At 48.8% G+C, this 22,696-nt stretch overlaps 2 protein-coding genes and 1 long non-coding RNA gene across 4 annotated transcripts; all 3 read right to left on the bottom strand.

The window, feature by feature from the left end:
- Window positions 1-64: 64 nt before the first annotated feature.
- LOC118382753 (zinc finger and SCAN domain-containing protein 12-like) lies at window positions 65-3,537 on the bottom strand. Its single transcript, XM_035769454.2, has 4 exons — window positions 3,054-3,537; window positions 2,859-2,962; window positions 2,489-2,594; window positions 65-1,194 (listed from the first exon to the last, which is right to left on the bottom strand). Exons 1-4 carry the CDS (start codon window positions 3,337-3,339, stop codon window positions 314-316), a joined length of 1,377 nt encoding a protein of 458 aa, XP_035625347.2. The 5' UTR covers window positions 3,340-3,537; the 3' UTR covers window positions 65-313.
- Window positions 3,538-3,822: 285 nt separating this feature from the next.
- On the bottom strand, window positions 3,823-21,954 carry LOC127922323 (equilibrative nucleobase transporter 1-like). The gene is made up of 14 exons (XM_052506059.1): window positions 21,655-21,954; window positions 20,655-21,032; window positions 20,064-20,193; window positions 15,330-15,376; window positions 15,120-15,196; window positions 14,923-15,015; window positions 13,612-13,751; window positions 13,276-13,463; window positions 10,131-10,238; window positions 9,913-9,923; window positions 8,655-8,787; window positions 5,367-5,553; window positions 4,928-5,051; window positions 3,823-4,601 (listed from the first exon to the last, which is right to left on the bottom strand). Exons 2-14 carry the CDS (start codon window positions 20,884-20,886, stop codon window positions 4,440-4,442), a joined length of 1,632 nt encoding a protein of 543 aa, XP_052362019.1. The 5' UTR covers window positions 20,887-21,032; window positions 21,655-21,954; the 3' UTR covers window positions 3,823-4,439.
- LOC127922324 (uncharacterized) lies at window positions 13,813-14,901 on the bottom strand. 2 transcript variants are annotated; one of them, XR_008110988.1, is made up of 3 exons: window positions 14,620-14,901; window positions 14,424-14,553; window positions 13,813-14,168 (listed from the first exon to the last, which is right to left on the bottom strand). It is a non-coding gene; the product is annotated as an uncharacterized LOC127922324 (long non-coding RNA). The 2 variants fall into 2 exon arrangements; XR_008110987.1 differs by lacking the exon at window positions 13,813-14,168 and adding an exon at window positions 14,178-14,298 and having other exon boundaries at window positions 14,620-14,890.
- Window positions 21,955-22,696: the final 742 nt, after the last annotated feature.

The raw sequence follows: 22,696 nt of genomic DNA, 5'->3' as shown, positions 1-22,696 counted from the left end.
TTGACAGCAATAATAAAATACATCTTCTGGAATTAAAAAGTAACTTGACCAATGAAAGCAGCTATCTCAACCATCAGCATTTTACTCAGAAACTGCCTAGCAACACAGCAGGCTACAATAAAGGCCAATCCACAGAACAGATGTCTACTGTATGTATTGAACTCTTGAATTGACGTGGAATCCCCCCTTTTTAAAATTGGTTTAAGTCTTTCCACATAAAACCTTAGATCATATGTAAAACAAGAAGTCAATTACGTCACACACACACACACACACACACACACACACACACACACACACACACGCACTTCCATCACGTGTGTGTCTTCATGTGAGCTCGGAGGTGTGCGCCATGCGAGAAGTGGCGTCCACATAGTGCGCAGGCGAAGGGTCGGACCCCCGTGTGCAGCAGTTCATGCCTCCTCAGGTGACTGGGTCTGATGAAGCTCCGCCCACACATGGAGCAGTGATGCGTCCTCTCTCTCGTGTGGTTGAGGGCGTGCCGCTTAAGGCAGCTGATGTAGGGGAAACCCTTCCCACAATGTTTGCATACGAACCTCCCCTCCTTCTCTTTACTGAGGGGAGCTCGAATTCTGACAGTCCCACCATTTCCTCTTTGGTCTCCATGGTGACCGGGCATGACGGTGACGGAGTGTTTCCCCGGGAACGATGCGTAATCGTCTGTGGTCGTTGTCGAGGAGGAAGTGTGTTGTTGTAGTTGGTTTTCTGACGAGTAGGTGAAAAATAGACCAGAGGTGTCTGTGTAGCCACCGTACCCCAGGTTCAGTGCTGCATACTCGGGGTACGTTTGGCCCAGATCCCCCTGGTCGACCTCCAGGCCTGGTTCTCCTCCCGGTAGTGGGTTGAGGTCTGGACATGGGCTCTCTGGCTCCCTCTTGAGGCAGATCTCAACTACTACAGGCTGTTCCTGGTCAAGGCAGTGAGAGCTGCTACTGAGGTCATGGTCCAGAGTTCTATGTTCCAGTTCTATGTGGTGTCCCATAGTTCTATGTTCCTGTTCTATGTGGTGTCCCATAGTTCTATGTTCCACTTCTATGTTGTGTTCCATAGAGTCAGTGAGCTCATCTCTACCCCCTGGTGGTGTACTCTGGAACCCCCAGCCCTCCTCAAAACTGCTCTGATCAGTGGGATGCGGTTGCCGAGCGACCAGTGGAGTGGTGGAACGCTCAGGAGCTTACATGCAGGAGAGGGGACAACACGGGATAGAGAACAGAAGGCAATGTCATCATCATCATCCTCACCACCACCACAATCATCATCATCACTATCAACATGAAATATTGCATTTTTCTGGCTGGATGTTTGAACTTGGCCTCACTTCCTCCCTCATTTTATTTAAGCTCTTTCCTTCTCTCTCGGTAGCTAGGTTTCCATCCAATGTAATGTGAATATTCTCAAATCTGCATAAGAAAATATGTACATTTTCCCACCAGTGGTGTGTTTCCACCAAACGGACTTGTTGCGGATAAAAAGCAGGAACTCAGTCTGGCTTTCAACTTGAAACAGTAGAATGCACAAGGTGTTTTTCTAAATTAGGTGGTACATCATCAGTTCCTCTTGTCATGTCAGTCATTGTGTAGCAGTATAACTTTAGACCGTCCCCTCGCCCATACCCGGGCGCGAACCAGGGACCCTCTGCACACATCAACAACAGTCACCCACGAAGCATCGTTACCCATCGCTCCACAAAAGCCGAGGCCCTTGCAGAGCAAGGGGAACCACTACTTCAAGGTCTCAGAGCAAGTGACGTCACCGATTGAAACGCTAACTAGCCTGTTTCACATCCGTTACACTTGTGTACCTTAGAGAGCTATTTATAACTTGTCAGAAACGTCCAGATCAACTAAACATTTTTTTGCTAGGTTTTTTAGCCCATTGATTTTGTTGAGTCACTCAAATATCACATGAATACACATTAGACATGGCAAAATGTAAAGAATTGCAAGAAAATGACCTTTAAAAACTGCAAAATATTCTCTGCACCCCATTACAAAATGTGTAGAATTGCTGGAAATAAACTTTAAACCTAAATTATTATGGAGCTAGAATATTTGTCAAACGGCAGTCAAGCATCCCCAGAATCAGACCAATGATATTAATCGGAAAGGAGCAGCACCACCCTGAAGTTCATCATGTTATATTCATCTGTAGCCTAATAAACTGCATGATTTCCCGAGTCGTAGTGGGAGTAGCACACACAACATATCATCACGTGACTCCAAGTTCACCTCGATATCACGGTTATAATTTCAATATTGGCGCAGAGGCGTTTCAATCTCCATTTCTCGCATAATTCATTTTACAGACAAAAAGATCCCACCATGTCGAATGAACAAATGATCTTTTGGCATTTAGAAGATTGTACCGAAACTTCCTGTTTCCATCCATCGTGATAAAAATAAAAAAAGTTCGGTATGACTTTCCTTGTATAAAAACTGTGGATGGAAACGTGGTTTGTCTCTCTCACCATTCATCCTCAGTTCGTTTGGAGCACCACATTCCCCTGGGCCGTCCTCCTCCAGTCTCTCTTGTTTGATGGTAACTGGTTCAGCCGTCTTGTCTGTTACAGTGGTCTGTTAACGGACAGACGGTGATAGTGTGATCAATGCATTGTTAATGGGAGGCGAATTACATAAACACGTTGCATGTATGCCTGTGTAATGCATTAATACCTTTACCCTATACATGCCTATTAGCCTGTTTTTGACAATGTTTTATCAATCCTTATGTAAATTAGTATACCTTATAATTCAGCTGTAAATAATACCAATGCCATGCCCACGATTAACTATTTTACTGCTGATAAAACAAAAAAGTGTAATGTGCGGCTACACAACCTCGTCCGTCCTTAGTCCCGCCCGCGCCGCGGGTCCATTACTCCACTCGCTGCTGCAACCCTGCTGCGTAAAGACTGGGTCGGGCTTGTGTTCTCTGTTGGTTTCTGCATGGAAAGAGAAGGGACCACATTACTTCATTTTCGACTGTCGTTTTTAAATCACCCAGCATTTCAAATTAAATACATAAACACGTACGGGGCGTGTGGTGCGGTAGGGAACCCCCGTTCCAAAGTCTCTCGCGCAGCACAGTGCCAACTCCGTCCCCACCGTGTTCAATCGTAGATGTCCTTTTCCGGTGCCGTTTTTCAACTACTTTCAGCTTTTTCATCAAGATTTCGTTATCTTGTTTTTTACGTGACAGTTCCCCACGTAAAAACGCGGAGTACTCGTCCACCAGTTTGGTTATCTCCGCCATGGCGGCGGTGGATAGAGCTTCCATGATGGACGACAACTGCGTCTGAAACATTACGGTCTCCGACATTCTAGCTAGAATAGCCTAGCTAGCTAGATATTGATAATGGCAATTTTTAAAGGGAAAAATAGCGATATTGAATTGTAATATGTTTAAACACTGTAGCCTGTAAGTGGACACCTGGTTGGGTAGTTTAAACCCCAGATCCTAGCGGTTAACAAATCCCTGTTCCTGTGTCTACAATAATAATGCAACATGACGTGATGACGTCGCATTCAATTTAACGTAAGTACATGAGAGAGTTGCATTTAATTTTGGGGGCGCATGCTGAGAACTGCTCGACATGCTCGCCTAATATATAGGGTTAGGGTTATATATATATATATTATAAATTGTATTTATTTCAGCTTTATTTAACTAGGCAAGTCAGTTAAGAACAAATTATTATTTCCAATGACGGCGTACCCCGGGCAAACCCTCCCCTAACCCAGAGGACGCTGGGCCAACTGTGCATCGCCCTATGGGACTCCGGATCACGGCCGGTTGTGATACAGCCCGGGATCAAACCAGGGTCTGTAGTGACGCCTCTAGCACTGAGATGCAGTGCCTTAGACCACTGCGTCACTTGGGAGCCACATATTTAACCCATTGTGATTGATATTTTGACCATTGAAACCTAAACTATACTTTGGACTTTGTTGTTTCACAGTTTAGTTGTATTCTTTATTACAATCAGACAGGTTAACACACACATTACAGTAGGTCTTCACTTTGGTCACTGTCCTCCTTTGCCCTGCATTGAACAGTCAGTGGCAATGTCCATGATGTAGTGGCACTTGTCCTGGATGCAGCCCAACAGTCTAAAGATGCTTTCTCTCCTCGTCTCCTCTCCTTCACCTACATCGGACAAGTGAAAGCAAGATGGCGAAGGGAAGGCATCCTACAGAGGCACCTGTTTGTGCCCCAATGCACCCTATTCCCTAATATAGGGCACTACTTTTAACCAGGGCCCATCAAAAGTAATGCCTCATGTAGGGGATAGGGCACTATTTGGGACACAGACCCTGTTTTCCACCAATTTTATCAGATCAATGTTATCAAAGAAAGGAGACAAGGAGAGGAAGCGACTTTAGACTATTGAGACGCACCACTACTGTTGTTGGTTGTCGTCACATCCCCACCAGCCTGTTGCAGGTGACCTCTGACCCTGAGTTTGTCACTTCCTGTTCGGTCCTAGCCCTCCTCTGACTGGCTAGAGAGCGGCAGTGGAGGTGGACGTGGAGGGGGTGGATGAAGGTGAGGAGGGTGAGGAGGGTCAGACCCACGTTCACCTGGAGGAGAGGAGGGAAGAAGAACACACAGATTGAGCCCCCCTTGTGCAGAGCCTGTGGTCCCAAAACATCCTCCCCAGTACTCCAGCCATTCTACTTACTTAATGTATTACAGTTCTAGCACATCTGATTCCATCAATCTAGTCATCACCAAGCCCCTCACTAGTTGAAACAGTTAGTTCTGGAATACACCAAATACGTAGAACAACAGCGGGTACTCGATGAGAGGCTTGGTAAACACTCAAAGGTATATAACCCTAGTTTATTACACAGGTATGAGGCCCTACTGTTTTCTGTAGGATAAAGAATTTGACTGACTGACTCACATAGATAGGGTCTCCATGCAGCAACTCTCTGATGAGGTGTAGAACAGGGAACTGGAGCAGCAGAACCACAGCTGACAGAGATGTTGTCAGACCAGACAACTTACCAAAATGGCAGCCGGGAAACCTGGTGGGGAGACGAGAGGAAAAGAAGAAGACAGACGGATTAAACAAATGGATGACTAGTGGAGCTTTCTTTTGTTGAATTGAATTTATTTTGGGTAACAGACATATACAACAAAATGTACAATGTGGACCCAGAGGATATCACTTGAAAGTATTCATTAAAATTATTATTTCCAAAGTGGTCCTCGATGGTAAAAGCAAGTAAGTAATGTAGTGTAGTAGTAATGGTGGTCGAGGTAGGGTTAAATTGTGATGGTGGGGCTGGGGGTGCTGTAGGATAGGAGACATAACACACATACACACAGTGTTTACGTACGCGATGGTGAGGAAGGCTTGGTGTCCACCATAGATGAAGGCACTGTTGAGGACTTGCAGGATGAAGGTGAGGTACTGGAGAGGAAGGAGAGGAGAGGAGACGCAGACGTAGAAGAGGAGGCACTGGAGGGAGGTGAGGAAGAGGGAGAGAGAAGAGGAGCGCAGGTCGGCTTCTTGCTTCGTCTCTCCTTTCGGGAGAGAGAGAGGGGGAGAGAGAAGGGAGAGTGTGTCAGAGAGAGTGAGAAAGAATGAAGGAGGTGAGGTAGGGAGGGAAGTGAGAGGGAGAGAGGAGGGCAGGTCGGCTTCTTGCTTCGTCTCCTTTGGGGAGAGATAGAAGGTGAGAGAGAAGGGAGAGTGTGTCAGAGAGAGTGAGAAAGAATGAAGGAGGTAGGTAGGGAGGGAGAGAGAGGAGGGCAGGTCGGCTTCTTGCTTCGTCTCCTTTGGGGAGAGATAGAAGGTGAGAGAGAAGGGAGAGTGTGTCAGAGAGAGTGAGAAAGAATGAAGGAGGTGAGGTAGGGAGGGAGAGAGAGGAGGGCAGGTCGGCTTCTTGCTTCGTCTCCTTTGGGGAGAGATAGAAGGTGAGAGAGAAGGGAGAGTGTGTCCGAGGGAGGCGGGAGGGGGGTGGGAGAGAGGTGAGGGAGGGAGGGAGGGATGGGAAAGACATAGAAAGAGGTAGGTGAGTATGAAATGTTGATTGAGATACTTACGACTTTCATTTGAACTGCTTGTTGCTTGGGTCTACTGTGTTGAAATAAATGGAGTCCATCTTTAACTACAGCTACAGTCACAAGACGTAGGCCTCCTAATTGTCCCTAGAATTTCTAAGCAAACAGCTGGAGGCAGGGCTTTCTCCTATAGAGCTCCATTTTTATGGAATGGTCTGCCTACCCGTGTAAGAGACGCAAACTCAGTCTCAACCTTTAAGTCTTTACTGAAGACTCATTTCTTCAGTGGGTCATATGGTTGAGTGTAGTCTGGCCCAGGAGTGTGAAGGTGAACGGAAAGGCTCTGGAGAAACAAACCGCCCTTGCTGTCTCTGGCTGGTCGGTTCCCCTCTCTCCACTGGGATTCTCTGCCTCTAACCCTATTACAGGGACTGAGTCACTGGTTTACTGGTGCTCTTCCATGCTGCCCCTAGGAGGGGTGCATCACTTGAGTGGGTTGAGTAACTGACGTGAACTTCCTGTCTGGGTTGGCGCCCCCCCTTGGGTTGTGCCTTGGCGGAGAGCTTTGTGGGCAATACTCGGCCTTGTCTCAGGATGGTAAGTTGGTGGTTGAAGATATCCCTCTAGTGGCGTGGAGGCTGTGCTTTGGCATAGTGGGTGGGGTAAAATCCTGCCTGTTTGGCCCTGTCCGGGGGTATCATTGGATGGGGCCACAGAGTCTCCTGACCCCTCATGTCTCAGCCTCCAGTATGTATTCTGCAGTAGTTTATCTGTCGGGGGGCTAGGGTCAGTCTGTTATATCTGGAGTATTTCTCCTGTCTTATCCGGTGTCCTGTGTGAATTTAAGTATGCTATCTCTAATTCTCTCTTCCTTTCTCTCTCTCGGAGGACCTGAGCCCTAGGACCATGCCTCAGGACTACCTGACATGATGACTCCTTGCTGTCCCCAGTCCACCTGGCCGTGCTGCTGCTCCAGTTTCAACTGTTCCGCCTGCGGCTATGGAACCCTGACCTGTTCACTGGACGTGCTACGTGTCCCAGACCTGCTGTTTTCAACTCTCTAGAGACAGCAGGAGTGGTAGAGATACTCAATGATCGGCCATGAAAAGCCAACTGACATTAACTCCTGATGTGCTGACTTGCTGCACCCTCGACAACTACTGTGATTATTATTATTTGACCATGCTGGTCATTTAGGAAAATTTGAACATCTTGGCCATGTTCTGTTATAATCTCCACCCAGCACAGCCAGAAGAAGACTGGCCACCCCTCATAGCCTGGTTCCTCTCTAGGTTTCATCCTAGGTTCTGGCCTTTCTAGGGAGTTTTCCTAGCCACCGTGCTTCTACACCTGCATTGCTTGCTGTTTGGGGTTTTAGACTGGGTTTCTGTACAGCACTTTGAGATATCAGCTGATGTAAGAAGGGCAAAATAAATCAATTGGATTTGATTTGAAATCAATAAATGTATCAACCAATCAACAGTTATCACAAAGTGCAACTGCAGATCCACAGCCAGCAGTGGACTACTTCACAAAATGGCCACCTAACGACACCTAATTAAGCAATAAGGCCCGAGGGGGTTTGAGGTAAATGGTCAATATACCATGGCTAAGCGCTGTTCTTATACACGATGCAACGCAGAGTGCCTGTGTACAGCCCTTAGCCGTGGTATATTGGCCATATACCACAAACCTGAGGTGCCTTATTGCTGTTATAAACTGGTTACCAACGTTATTAGAGTCGTAAAAATACATGTTTTGTCATACCCATGGAATACGGTCTGATATATCACAGCTGTCTGCCAATTAGCATTCAGGGCTCAAAACCAGCCAGTTTATAATATAATGTATGTAAACTTTGTTTAAACTTCATTGTCTGTATTCTGTCTCTAAATGTTGTCTATCACTAGCAGCACCATATCACCAGGTAACATTGTGACTATGTGTTGTCTATCAATAGCAGCACCATATCACCAGGTAACATTGTGACTATCACTAGCAGCACCATATCACCAGCTAACATTGTGACTATGTGTTGTCTATCAATAGCAGCACCATATCACCAGGTAACATTGTGACTATGTGTTGTCTATCAATAGCAGCACCATATCACCAGGTAACATTGTGACTATGTGTTGTCTATCAATAGCAGCACCATATCACCAGGTAACATTGTGACTATGTGTTGTCTATCAATAGCAGCACCATATCACCAGGTAACATTGTGACTATGTGTTGTCTATCAATAGCAGCACCATATCACCAGGTAACATTGTGACTATGTGTTGTCTATCAATAGCAGCACCATATCACCAGGTAACATTGTGACTGTGTGTAAATGTTGTCTATCAATAGCAGCACCATATCACCAGGTAACATTGTGACTATGTGTTGTCTATCAATAGCAGCACCATATCACCATGTAACATTGTGACTATGTGTTGTCTATCAATAGCAGCACCATATCACCAGGTAACATTGTGACTATGTGTTGTCTATCAATAGCAGCACCATATCACCAGGTAACATTGTGACTGTGTGTAAATGTTGTCTATCAATAGCAGCACCATCTTATTCTAATGCCCACACCATCACCTGCCCTTAATGTCTATGATGTCACCCACCTGGAGCCAGTGGCTTCCCCTTGTGTCTGTCCATGATGAGGCCATTCCAGGGACCACAGAGGACCCCACAGAGCTGGGTGAAGGCAAAGGCATTGGTGTACTGACTCACTGAAAGAAAGAAACAGAGACAGAGAGAGAGAGAAGGTGGGGGTAGAGAGAGAGAGAGAAGGTGGGGGTAGAGATAGAGACAGAGAGAGACAGAGAGAGAGAGAGAGAGAGAGAGAGAGAGAAGGTGGGGGTAGAGATAGAGACAGAGAGAGACAGAGAGAGAGAGAGAGAGAGAGAAGGTGGGGGTAGAGATAGAGACAGAGAGAGACAGAGAAAGCCCTTTGAATTGAATTGAGAGAAGGTGGGGGTAGAGATAGACAGACAGAGAGAGAGAGAGAGAGAGAGAGACAGAGAGAGAGAGAGAGAGAAGGTGGGGGTAGAGATAGAGACAGAGAGAGACAGAGAGAGAAGGTGGGGGTAGAGATAGAGACAGAGAGAGACAGAGAGAGAGAGAAGGTGGGGTAGAGACAGAGACAGAGAGAAGGTGGGGGTAGAGATAGAGACAGAGACAGAGAGAGAGAGAAGGTGGGGTAGAGATAGAGACAGAGAGAGACAGAGAGAGAGAGAAGGTGGGGTAGAGATAGAGACAGAGAGAGACAGAGAGAGAGAGAAGGTGGGGTAGAGATAGAGACAGAGAGAGACAGAGAGAGAGAGAAGGTGGGGTAGAGATAGAGATAGAGACAGAGAGAGAGAGATCTGAGAGACAAGGCAGAGAGAGAGAGAGAGAAACATAGATTTCAACATACCAATTAGGTTTGGCTAGAGATAGAGACAGAGAGAGACAGATAGAGACAAAATGGGACAAACACCAAATTGAGACTCTGTAGAGAAAACAGAGACAGAGAGAGACAAACAGAGAAGGTCCCCTAAGCAAACTGGTCCTGGGGCTCTGTTCACAAACACAAACACACCCTAGAGATAGAGACAGAGTAGAGAGAGAGAGAGAAGGTGGGGTAGAGATAGAGAGAGACAGAGACAGAGAGAGAGAAGGTGGGGTAGAGATAGAGAGAGAGAGAGAGAGAGAGAGAGAGAGAGAGAGAGCATAGCCTTGCTAGAGAGAGAGACATGAGAGAAGACAGAGAAGAAGGTGGGGGTAGAGATAGAGAACAGAGAGACAGACGGAGGAAGAGAGAAAAGAAAAGGGCAGTGAAGAACAAACACCATTGAAATAAACCACTTATTTAATCTTGTGTCATTTAATTATTTGTACATTGAAGTAGTCTATACAGAGGCAGAAAAAACTAGTGTGTAGTTAATTTTTGTGTTTTTCACTGTTAGTTTTTCTACCTCAGGGTCTGGTCCCTTGAATTGAATTGAATTGAATTGAGAGAGAGAGAGAGAGAAGGTGGGGGTGGCCAGACGGAGGAAGAGAGAAAAGAACCATTGATAACCACTAAATTAGAGTCTGAGCAGAAAAATGGGGTTCACTGGTCTCTGTTGGCCAGATGAACAGGAAGTGACAGAACTGCATGACAGCCACCCAGACCAGGTGCCACAGGAAGAACCAGGACAGGACACAACTCCTAAAACTGGTAACTGAGAGAGAGAGAGAAGGAGGGGGGTGAAGGACAGAGAGAGAGAGAGAGGGGGGTTGAAGGACAGAGAGAGAGAGAGAGAGAGAAGAGAGAAACGGAGGAAGGGAGGAGGACAGAGAGAGAGAGAGAAACGGAGGAAGGGAGGAGGACAGAGAGAGAGGGAGAGATGGAGGAAGGGAGGAGGACAGAGAGAGGAGGAAGAGGAGGACAGAGAGAGAGGGAGAGGAGGAAGGAGGAGGACAGAGAGAGAGATAGAGAGATGGAGGAAGGGAGGAGGACAGAGAGAGAGGGAGGAAGGGAGGGACAGAGAAGGAGAAGGCAGGAGGACAGAGAGAGAGGGAGAGATGGAGGAAGGGAGGAGGACAGAGAGAGGGAGAGATGGAGGAAGGAGGAAGACAGAGAGAGAGGAGAGACGGAGGAAGGGAGGAGGACAGAGAGAGAGGGAGACGGAGGAAGGGAGGAGGACAGAGAGAGGGAGAGGGAGGAAGGGATGGAGGAAGGGAGGAGGAGGAGAGATGGAGGACAGAGAGAGGGGAGAGGAAGGAGGACAGAGAGAGAGGGAGAGATGGAGGAAGGGAGGAGGACAGAGAGAGAGGGAGAGATGGAGGAAGGGAGGAGGACAGAGAGAGGGGAGAGATGGAGGACAGAGAGAGAGGGAGAGATGGAGGACAGAGAGAGAGGAGAGATGGAGGACAGAGAGAGAGGGAGAGATGGAGGAGGACAGAGAGAGGGAGAGATGGAGGAAGGGAGGAGGACAGAGAGAGAGGGAGAGATGGAGGAAGGGAGGAGGACAGAGAGAGAGGGAGAGACGGAGGAAGGGAGGAGGACAGAGAGAGAGAGAGAGGAAGGAGGAGGACAGGAGAGGAGGAAGGGAGGAGGACAGAGAGAGAGAGATGGAGGAAGGGAGGAGGGCAGAGAGGAGAGGAGGAGGGATGGAGGAAGGATGGAGGAGGAGGAGACAGAGAGGGGAGAGATGGAGGAAGGGAGGAGGACAGAGAGAGGGAGAGATGGAGGACGAGAGAGAGGGAGAGATGGAGGAAGGGAGGAGGACAGAGAGAGAGGGAGAGATGGAGGAAGGGAGGAGGACAGAGAGAGGGAGAGATGGAGGAAGGGAGGAGGACAGAGAGAGGGAGAGATGGAGGAAGGGAGGAGGACAGAGAGAGAGGGAGAGATGGAGGAAGGGAGGAGGACAGAGAGAGGGAGAGATGGAGGAAGGGAGGAGGACAGAGAGAGAGGGAGAGATGGAGGAAGGGAGGAGGACAGAGAGAGAGGGAGAGATGGAGGAAGGGAGGAGGACAGAGAGAGGGAGAGATGGAGGAAGGGAGGAGGACAGAGAGAGATGGAGGAAGGGAGGAGGACAGAGAGAGATGGAGGAAGGGAGGAGGACAGAGAGAGAGGGAGAGATGGAGGAAGGAGGAGGACAGGAGGACAGAGATGGAGGAAGGAGAGGACAGAGAGAGAGGAGGATGGAGGAAGGAGGAGGACAGAGAGAGAGGGAGAGATGGAGGAAGGATGGAGGAGAGGGAGGAGGAGGAAGGGAGAGGACAGAGAGAGAGGGGAGAGATGGAGGAAGGCAGGAGGACAGAGAGAGATGGAGAGATGGAGGAAGGCAGGAGGACAGAGAGAGAGAGATGGAGGAAGGGAGGAGGACAGAGAGAGAGGGAGAGATGGAGGAGGAGGACAGAGAGAGATGGAGGAAGGGAGGAGGACAGAGAGAGAGGGAGAGATGGAGGAAGGCAGGAGGACAGAGAGAGAGGGAGAGATGGAGGAAGGCAGGAGGACAGAGAGAGAGGGAGAGATGGAGGAAGGCAGGAGGACAGAGAGAGAGGGAGAGATGGAGGAAGGCAGGAGGACAGAGAGAGAGGGAGAGACGGAGGAAGGGAGGAGGACAGAGAGAGAGAGATGGAGGAAGGGAGGAGGACAGAGAGAGGGAGAGATGGAGGACAGAGAGAGAGATGGAGGAAGGAGGGAGGAAGGGAGGATGGAGGACAGAGAGAGAGGGAGGAGGACAGAGGAAGGGAGAGATGGAGGACAGAGGAGAGAGAGAGAGACGGAGGAAGGCAGGAGGACAGAGAGAGAGGGAGAGATGGAGGAAGGGAGGGCAGAGAGACAGAGGGAGAGATGGAGGAAGGGAGGAGGACAGAGAGAGAGGGAGAGACGGAGGAAGGAGGAGGACAGAGAGAGAGAGGGAGGAAGGGAGGAGGAGAGAAGGGAGAGATGGAGGACAGAGAGAGGGGAGAGATGGAGGAAGGGAGGAGGACAGAGAGAGGAGGAAGGGAGGAGGACAGAGAGATGGAGGAAGGGAGGAGGACAGAGAGGACAGAGGAAGGGAGGAGGACAGAGAGAGGGAGATGGAGGAAGGCAGGAGGACAGAGAGAGATGGGAGAGAGATGGAGGGGGCAGGACAGAGAGAGAGAGAGGGAGAGATGGAGGAAGGGAGGAGGACAGAGAGAGAGAGGAGAGAGATGGAGGGGAAGGACAGGAGGACAGAGAGAGAGGAGAGAGAGGACAGAGGAGGAAGGCAGGAGGACAGAGAGAGATGGAGAGATGGAGGAAGGCAGGAGGACAGAGAGAGAGGAGAGGGAGAGATGGAGGAAGGCAGGAGGACAGAGAGAGATGGAGAGATGGAGGAAGGCAGGAGGACAGAGAGAGAGGGAGAGATGGAGGAAGGCAGGAGGACAGAGAGAGAGATGGAGGAAGGCAGGAGGACAGAGAGAGGAGAGAGATGGAGGAAGGCAGGAGGACAGAGAGAGAGGGAGAGAGGAGGAAGGCAGGAGGACAGAGAGAGAGGGAGAGACGGAGGAAGGGAGGAGGACAGAGAGAGAGGGATAGACGGAGGAAGGGAGGAGGACAGAGACTGGGTGTTGGTTGGGGTAATATTCTATGATGCTTGTGTGGCTGTATGAGGTGTCTGTGAGTGAATAACGTTGCTCACTTTCTCAGTGCTTTTTAGTAACATTTACAATATGTAGGACTATTTCATGCCAATAAAGCCCTTTATATTTATTTGAATTGACTGGGATGACCAGGTTTCTTACCTCTCTCAGGCTGATCGGGTCTGGAAGGTCCTGCTTTGTCCTGCAACTGCAGCGGGGCTCTGTCAGCCTTCTGTAACACAGCATTCTTCTGATATCTGGCATTCACATCTCCTTTTCTCTCTGCTCCTCCTCCGTCCTTTTCTCCTCTCTCTCCCCCTCTCTCCCAACGCCGGCCACCGCAGCTCACCCTGTCACAAAGAGCTGAGTCAGAGTCACCGCTTTAAAATCATGGCGGCGACAGTCCTGTTTGGCTTCCATAGTGGTCGGTCACCATGGTGACTATTAGTCTGGTTGTGTGGTGTGGTGGTGCATTGTGGGAGTCATAGTTCTTCTGACCCGTAAGCGTATCTGTCGGGGAGTGGGTAGGGGATGTGGGTCTTGGGCATGAGGAAGAACGTCCGGAAGACGTGGATGACGCTGCAGACAGAGAGAACGAGGAAGGAGGAGTGGAAAGAGACCCCTCTTTCATACAAAAACTTCAGAGCGAGAGAGAGAGAGAGAGAGAGAGAGAGAGAGAGAGAGAGAGAAGAGGAGAGAGAGGAAGAGGGAGAGAGAGGAAGAGGGAGAGGTTATATACAGCATGTATGAATCCTTACTTCACCGCTTTTGATTATCAGTGATTACTTAAATCATTAATGTTTTTGCCTGAGCTAAGTTTGCATCTGTCACAATGGAATAAAGCAGTCAGTCAAAGGTCAGATTAAGGAGATGCAAATCATTAATGACCGTTTGGATTCATGTTTCATCTAGAGATGCTACATTTGAGTTGTTGTAGTCTCTTCTGAAAACAGCAGGTGCTGACTGTGCAACAGTTCAAACACCGGAAATCTGTCCCAAATTGAGGAATATTCAGGAAGTCAGGAGGTTTCCAACAGTATAAACCCTCATTAAACCTGTCCCACATTGAGGAATATTGAGGAAGTCAGGAGGTTTCCAACAGTATAAACCCTCATTAAACCTGTCCCACATTGAGGAGTATTGAGGAAGTCAGGAGGTTTCCAACAGTATAAACCCTCATTAAACCTGTCCCACATCAGGAGGTTTCCAACAGTATAAACCCTCATTAAACCCCCACATCATTAACATTCCCACATTGAGGAGTATTGAGGAAGTCAGGAGGTTTCCAACAGTATAAACCCTCATTAAACCTGTCCCACATTGAGGAGTATTGAGGAAGTCAGGAGGTTTCCAACAGTATAAACCCTCATTAAACCTGTCCCACATTGAGGAGTATTGAGGAAGTCAGGAGGTTTCCAACAGTATAAACCCTCATTAAACCTGTCCCACATTGAGGAAGTATTGAGGAAGTCAGGAGGTTTCCAACAGTATAAACCCTCATTAAACCTGTCCCACATTGAGGAGTATTGAGGAAGTCAGGAGGTTTCCAACAGTATAAACCCTCATTAAACCTGTCCCACATTGAGGAGTATTGAGGAAGTCAGGAGGTTTCCAACAGTATAAACCCTCATTAACCCTGTCCCACATTGAGGAGTATTGAGGAAGTCAGGAGGTTTCCAACAGTATAAACCCTCATTAACCCTGTCCCACATTGAGGAATATTGAGGAAGTCAGGAGGTTTCAACAGTATAAACCCTCATTAACCCTGTCCCACATTGAGGAATAGTCATAAGGAAGATGCTGTGTTACCTTGATGATGAGGAAGACAGCGGCGGAGGAGTCGAAGGCTCCGGCGTAGACCGATATGACTGTGGAACGGTGGCTGTCGAACAGGTTCCCCACCTTAAGAAGACAGAGGTACAGAGATGACCACTAGTTTACCATCTGTTGACCAAATGCATGTCAGGACATGGAGATGACAGACTGTAGCTTTGAAAGAGACCAACCTGAGCATTGGTGGTGTAGAACAACATTCCAGATGTGATCAGGCACGAGATGGCAGGAAACAGCAACGCTGACTGCTCTGTGTGTGTGAGAGAGAAGCGGGAGGTGGGGGGGGGGACAAAGCAATAATTCCTCAATAAAAAAGTAAAACGTCAATTAAAGACAGAAGGTCAAGACACGCTAACCGACATTTCAATATGTTATAAAAATACCTGGACTGGAGACAGTTATCAACAAGGTCCCCGTGGTGTACAGACATCTAGAAAAGAAGACGCAGGCAGGGAGGGTGGTAGGGGCGAGGGAGGGTGGTAGGGGCGAGGGAGGGTGGTAGGGGCGAGGGAGGGTGGTAGGGGCGAGGGAGGGTGGTAGGGGCGAGGGAGGGTGGTAGGGCGAGGAGGGTGGTAGGGGCGAGGGAGGGTGGTAGGGCGAGGGAGGGTGGTAGTGGCGAGGGAGGGTGGTAGGGGCGAGGGAGGGTGGTAGGGCGAGGGAGGGGGGTAGGGGGGAGGGAGGGTGGTAGGGGCGAGGGAGGGTGGTAGGGGCGAGGGAGGGTGGTAGGGGCGAGGGAGGGTGGTAGGGGCGAGGGGGGTGGTAGGGAGGGTGGTAGTGGCGAAGGCGAGGGAGGGTGGTAGGGGCGAGGAGGGTGGTAGGGGCGAGGGAGGGTGGGAGGGGCGAGGGAGGGTGGTAGTGGCGAGGGAGGGTGGTAGGGGCGAGGGGGTGGTAGGGGCGAGGGGAGGGTGGTAGGGGCGAGGGGCGAGGGAGGGTGGGAGGGGCGAGGGAGGGTGGGAGGGGCGAGGGGCGAGGGGGTGGTAGGGGCGAGGGAGGGTGGTAGGGGCGAGGGAGGGTGGTAGGGGCGAGGGGGGTGGTAGGGGCGAGGGGGGTGGTAGGGCGGGGGGTGGTAGGGGGGTGGTAGGGGGGAGGGTGGTAGAGGGAGGGTGGTAGGGGCGAGGGAGGGTGGTAGGGGCGAGGGAGGGTGGTAGGGGCGAGGGAGGGTGGTAGGGGCGAGGGAGGGTGGTAGGGGTGGGGGGGGTGGCAGGGGAGGGTGGTAGGGGCGAGGGAGGGTGGTAGGGGCGGAGGGGAGGGTGGTAGGGGCGGGGGGTGGTAGGGGCGAGGGGGGTGGTAGGGGCGAGGGGGTGGTAGGGGCGAGGGAGGGTGGTAGGGGCGAGGGGGTGGTAGGGGGGAGGGTGGTAGGGGGGTGGGGGGCGAGGGAGGGTGGTAGGGGTGAGGGAGGGTGGTAGGGGCGAGGGGGGTGGTAGGGTGGTAGGGGCGAGGGGGTGGTAGGGGCGAGGAGGGTGGTAGGGGCGAGGGAGGGTGGTAGGGGGAGGGAGGGTGGTGGGGGCGGGGGAGGGTGGTGGGGGCGAGGGAGGGTGGTAGGGGCGAGGGAGGGTATGAGCATAGGTAGTTTTGTGATGGTTTGGTGTCATGATAACATTGATTTAGAGACAGTGCTTTCGGATAGTATTCAGACCCCTTGACTTTATCCACAAAGCCATATTCTAAAAATATATTTTAAACAAATCCTCAGCAATCTACACACAATACCCCATAATAATGAAGTTAAAACAGGTTTTAGAAATAAAATAAATACCTTATTTGCATAAGTATTCAGACCCTTTGCTACGAGACTCGAAATTGAGCTCAGGTGCATCCTGTTTCCATTGATCATCCTTGAGATGTTTCTTCAACTTCATTGGAATCCACCTGTGGTAAATTCATTTAACTGGACATGATTTAGAATAGGCACACACCTGTATATATATAAGGTCCCACAGTTGACAGTGCATGTCAGAGCAAAAACCAAGCCATGACGCCAAAGGAATTGTCTGTAGAGCTCCGAGACAGGATTATGTCAAGGTACAGATCTGTGGAAGGGTACAAACAAATTCTGCAGCATTAAAGTCCCCAAGAACACATTAACCATCATTCTTAAATGGAAGAAGTTTGGAACCACCAAGACTCTTCCTAGAGTTGGCCGCCCGGCCAAACTGAGCAATCGGGGGAGAAGGGCCTTGGTCAGGGAGGTGACCAAACCCAATGGTCACTCTGACAGAGCTCAATAGGTCTTCTGTGGAGATGGGAGAACCTTCCAGAAGGACAACCATCTCTGCAGCACTCCACCAATTAGGCCTTTATGGTCGAGTGGCCAGACGGAAACCACTCCACAGTAAAAGGCATATGACAGCCTGCTTGGAGTTTGCCAAAAGGCACCTAAAGACTCTCAGACCATGAGAAACAAAATGTTGGCCTGAATACCAAGCGTTACATCTGTACGAAACCTGGCACCATCCCTACAGTGAAGCATGGTGGTGGCAGCATCATGCTGTGGGGATGTTTTTCAGCAGCACGGAGACTAGTCAGGATCGAGGGAAACCTGAACGGAGCAAAGTACAGAGATCCTTGATGAAAACCTGCTCCAGAGCGCTCAGGACCTCAGACTGGGGTGAAGGTTCACCTTGCAACAGGACAATGACCCTAAGTACACAGCCAAGACAACACAGGAGTGGCTTCGGGACAAGTCTCAATGTCATGAAGTGGCCCAGACATGAATCTGATCGAAAATGTCTGAAGAGACCTCAAAAGGCTGTGCAGCAACGCTCCCCATCCATCCTGACAGAGCTTGAGGATCTGCAGAGAATGGGAGAAACTCCCCAAATACAGGTGTGCCAAGCTTGTAGCGACATACCAAAGAAGACTCAATGCTGTAATCGCTGCCAAAGGTGCTTCAACAAAGTACATGAGTAAAAGGTCTGAATACCTATGTAAATGTGATATCAGTTTTTTATTTTGAATAAATTAGCAAACATTTCCAAAAACCAGTTTTTGCTTTGTCATTATGGGGTATTGTGTGCAGATTGATGAGGGGGAAAAACAATGTAATCAATTTTTGGACAAAGGCTGTAACGTAACAAAATGTGGAAAATACCATCACCATTGTCATCATGTAAACAGCCCATCTATCTACCTCATCCCCATACAGTATTTATTTATTTATCTTGCTCCTTTGCACCCCAGTATCTCTACTTGCACATTCATCTTCTGCACATCTACCATTCCAGTGTTTAATTGCTATATTGTAATGACTTTTATTTACTATTTATTGCCTTAACTCCCTTATCGTACCTCATTTGCACTCACTGTATATAGACTTATATAGACTATATAGACTCTTTTGTTCTACTGTATTATTGACTATGTTTTGTTTATTCCATGTGTAACTCTGTGTTGTTTGTGTTGCACTGCTTTGCTTTATCTTGGCCAGGTAGCAGTTGTAAATGAGAACCTGTTCTCAACTAGCCTACCTGGTTAAATAAAGGTGTTCTCAACTAGCCTACCTGGTTAAATAAAGGTGTTCTCAACTAGCCTACCTGGTTAAATAAAGGTGTTCTCAACTAGCCTACCTGGTTAAATAAAGGTGTTCTCAACTAGCCTACCTGGTTAAATAAAGGTGTTCTCAACTAGCCTACCTGGTTAAATAAAGGTTTCTCAACTAGCCTAAAATAAAGGTGTTCTCAACTAGCCTACCTGGTTAAATAAAGGTGTTCTCAACTAGCCTACCTGGTTAAATAAAGGTGTTCTCAACTAGCCTACCTGGTTAAATAAAGGTGTTCTCAACTAGTCTACCTGGTTAAATAAAGGTGTTCTCAACTAGCCTACCTGGTTAAATAAAGGTGTTCTCAACTAGCCTACCTGGTTAAATAAAGGTGAAATTAAAAATTAAACAATTAAATAAAATCATTCTCAGCGGAAAAAATCTATAAACACACTGTCTGTATCTGAAATGACAGCCTGTAATGGGAAATTATTGGAGAAATGATTTTCTTGTATTTAATTTTCTGTTGATATGGATTGATATGTAATAAACATGATTGTATGTGCGGGGAGACGCAGACAGAAGCTTTCCTTTGGGAAGGGAAACAGGAGTTAACCATGTTTAATTAACCCTGTTAGTTTATAATTATCGGTTGGAACTAAGTACTGACCCACTGGACAAAAAGTGGTTGAATCCATGTTGTTTCACGTCAGTTGACAACTCAACCAAATGTAAATGAAAACTAGACGTTGAACTGACGTCTGTGCCCGGAGGGGACGTCCCAACCTTTGACCTGTTGAACTGACGTCTGTGCCCAGAGGGGACGTCCCAACCTTTGACCTGTTGAACTGACGTCTGTGCCCAGAGGGGACGTCCCAACCTTTGACCTGTTGAACTGACGTCTGTGCCCAGAGGGGACGTCCCAACCTTTGACCTGTTGAACTGACGTCTGTGCCCAGAGGGGACGTCCCAACCTTTGACCTGTTGAACTGACGTCTGTGCCCAGAGGGGACGTCCCAACCTTTGACCTGTTGAACTGACGTCTGTGCCCAGAGGGGACGTCCCAACCTTTGACCTGTTGAACTGCCGGTATAAATGTCTGCTGGTGTTGAATGTGGTTCAGGTTTGGAACCAGACACACTGTGTCTCTGTGACACTGTGATTCTGTAGCAGCTGATGATGAGAATTCCTACAAGTCTCTCAGGCTGGTGTTTCCAGAATCTTCTGTGACAATGTGATTAACATTAGAAATGTTCTCTGCTTCTGTTCTGGAGGTTCTCCCTGAACTCTTGGAATAAACCGGATAGATTTTTATCAATAACTGCTCTCCTTTTGGTTCACCTGGAAATTCATTTCACACCCTGTCCCAGTGCACTACTTTAGACCGGGGCTCATAGTGTAGGGCTCTGGTCAACAGTAGGACACTATAGGGAATAGGGTTCTATTTCAGACAAAGTACACTACTTTAGACCGGGGCTCATAGTGTAGGGCTCTGGTCAACAGTAGGACACTAATAGGGAATAGGGTTCTATTTCAGCCAAAGCCATTGTTGTAAAAACGACACTCACCAGTCAGTTGACCCCAAAAATAAATGTTGGGCATCAATACATTTTTTTTTACAAAAATAAAACATTCTCACGTGGCCAGGAGCCTGGTCGCCATGGTGCCGAAGCGGTCAAACAGGAAGCCCAGAGGGAAACGCAGGAAGTTCATGGAGAAGGAGGCGACGGTGAAGACCAGAGAGAACTGTTCATCCTGCCCACTACAGTCTGAGAGAGAGAGAGAGAGAGAGAGAGAGAGAGAGAGAGAGAGGGCGGGATGTCGGAGAGAGAGGACTGTTCATCCTGTCTCCTGTCTACTACATTTTGAGACAGAGAGAGAGAGAGAGGAGGGATGGGGGAGAGAGAGAACTGTTCATCCTGTCTACTGGTGTCTCAGAGAGAGAGGAGGGATGGGGGAGAGAGAGAACTGTTCATCCTGTCTACTGGTGTCTCAGAGAGAGAGGAGGGATGGGGGAGAGAGAGAACTGTTCATCCTGTCTACTGGTGTCTCAGAGAGAGAGGAGGGATGGGGGAGAGAGCTTTTTGTGAGCTTCAGTCGCTTTTGTGTGTGTGAGAAAGAGGTTTTGTGTGTGAGAGAGAGAAAGTGTGTGTGAGAAAGAGGTTGTGTGTGTGTGAGAAAGAGGTTGTGTGTGTGAGAAAGAGGTTGTGTGTGCGAGCTCATGACTCACCTGACTGTGTGATGTTATCACTGGGCCGCTCCCCTGACAACGTGATAATGTCACCGGGATCAGTGGCGTTGGCAGTGATGTCACAGAGGTCACTGAAGTAGCCGTCGTTCTTAAGGATGAACACCAGCGACGCCCAGCCGTACGCTATCCCCGAGAAACACAGGTTTTCAACGAATCCCGAGGCCACCGTCAAACTGTGGCGCAGCTTGGCCCCGCCCCCACATCCCAGCATGCCTTCTGCTGCCACTGCCGCTTACTTCCTGCTTCACTTCCGGGTTCCTCCTATGGGACTTTGTGTTGCTGGTCAGAGGGGTGGTGGTGAAGCTCGGTAGTAGTGGTGGTGGGTCCCTCAATTTCTGACCACAGCATTGGTGCCCCCTTTCAGCCCCAGGGGTATTTTTGGAAAGTAAGAGGAGATGAGGCGGGATTAGCTCCAAAATATGAAGTACTAAAATAAATGAGGGCAGTGAACCCCCCTGCAGCTAGTTTACCTCACACTTCACCGTGTTGATCTGCATTGACTAGAATTAGTAAAACAGGAACACAAACTAGACCTTAGACCTTGAATAGAACTCCTGACAGCCTGACTGCCTGTTAGAGAACACAGGTGAGTCCGTCATGTTTACTGTAACTGTGTCCCAAACGGCACACTATTCCCTATATAGTGCACTACCTTTGACCAGCCCTGGCCCTGGTAGTGCACTTCAGTAAATAGGGAATAAGGTTCCATCAGGAACTCGGCAGGATTAAAAAGCCAGTATTAACCTTAACCTTTCTTTCACTACATCTGGCACTATAGCACTAGGTTCTCACACACAGTACACACAGTACACACACACACACACAGTACACACAGTACACACGCACAGAGGGCACTGCTCCTGAAACTCTGTTACATAGTATTGCTATGTTACAGCAAATACACCATTAACCCAGATACACTGGGCACAAAAGCAAACATACTCACAAGATGCATACTATGCACACACACACACTCTACCTGTAGAAGGGCCAACAGTGGAAGCGTCTGTCGTCTTCTCTCTCAGAACACAGTGTTCATCGTAGTTCTCTGGTCTCTATAGTACCACATAGTTCTCTCTGTCTGCTCACTGGTTCAACTCATCTGACAGGTTCCCAAAGCCCATGTTGTCGGCTGGAGAGAATGCCTCAGAGTGTTCCATGTTGGCTGGTGTCCCAGTTGGCAGTTTTATGCGGAGTCACTGACTGAGGTTGTGTCCTGGTTGCAGCTATGTGCAGGCTGACACAGGAAAGGCCTGACGCTTTATCAGACACATTATTGGCAGTGGCTGGAGGGAGGGGGGCGGGGGCTTCAGTGTGTCAATCATCCTCTACTTAGGCTCTCATTAGTTCATTGGAGTGCCTTGGCTCCTCCCAGTGGTGTGTCTGTCTGTGGCTGTACTGTCCTTGTCCCCAAAGATCCTGCTCTCAGACACACATGCAGTTCCTGTCTGCCTTCACAACAGTTCAACCAGACCAGAGGAGTGCTGTGAGCTGTGACAAGGTCAGAGGTCGTCTCGTATACTAGCCGCTGTCAGAACTAACAGCTAACAAAGGTTTACGTTAGTTTAAGTTCTGTTTGTTTACCTCTGGCTCTGGTCCATAGCATCTGTTTGTTTCCATACACTGTTTGTTTACTCTGGTCCATAGCATCTGTTTGTTTACACTGGTCCATAGCTCTGTTTGTTATCATCTGTTTGTTTGTTTACCTCTAGCTCTGGGGCCTGTTGCACAAAACTAGGATAAGGGATTAAGCCAGGATATCTTGGTGATCCTGGCTCAATTGATCCGTAATCCGGTTGCACTAAAGATGGATAGGGGGCAGGAGGATATGTTATGGTATAAATTACCATGGAGATTTATTCTGTGGAGCTAGCCTGCTCCAGACCAGGCTAAATTCCAGGATCTATTTAATCTCATCCCTAATGTCAGTCAGCAGTCACCACAAATGGAAACCAATAGTTATTTCACTGCTCACTACATTGTTATCACATATAACTAGACCCACTGTCATTATTTAAATG

The sequence above is a fragment of the Oncorhynchus keta genome, unplaced genomic scaffold (genome assembly GCF_023373465.1).
Source record: "Oncorhynchus keta strain PuntledgeMale-10-30-2019 unplaced genomic scaffold, Oket_V2 Un_contig_25274_pilon_pilon, whole genome shotgun sequence".
NCBI classification, from domain to species: domain Eukaryota; kingdom Metazoa; phylum Chordata; class Actinopteri; order Salmoniformes; family Salmonidae; genus Oncorhynchus; species Oncorhynchus keta.
The sequence above is the reverse complement of the archived record's forward strand: the minus strand, read 5'-3'. Positions and strand labels throughout refer to the sequence as shown.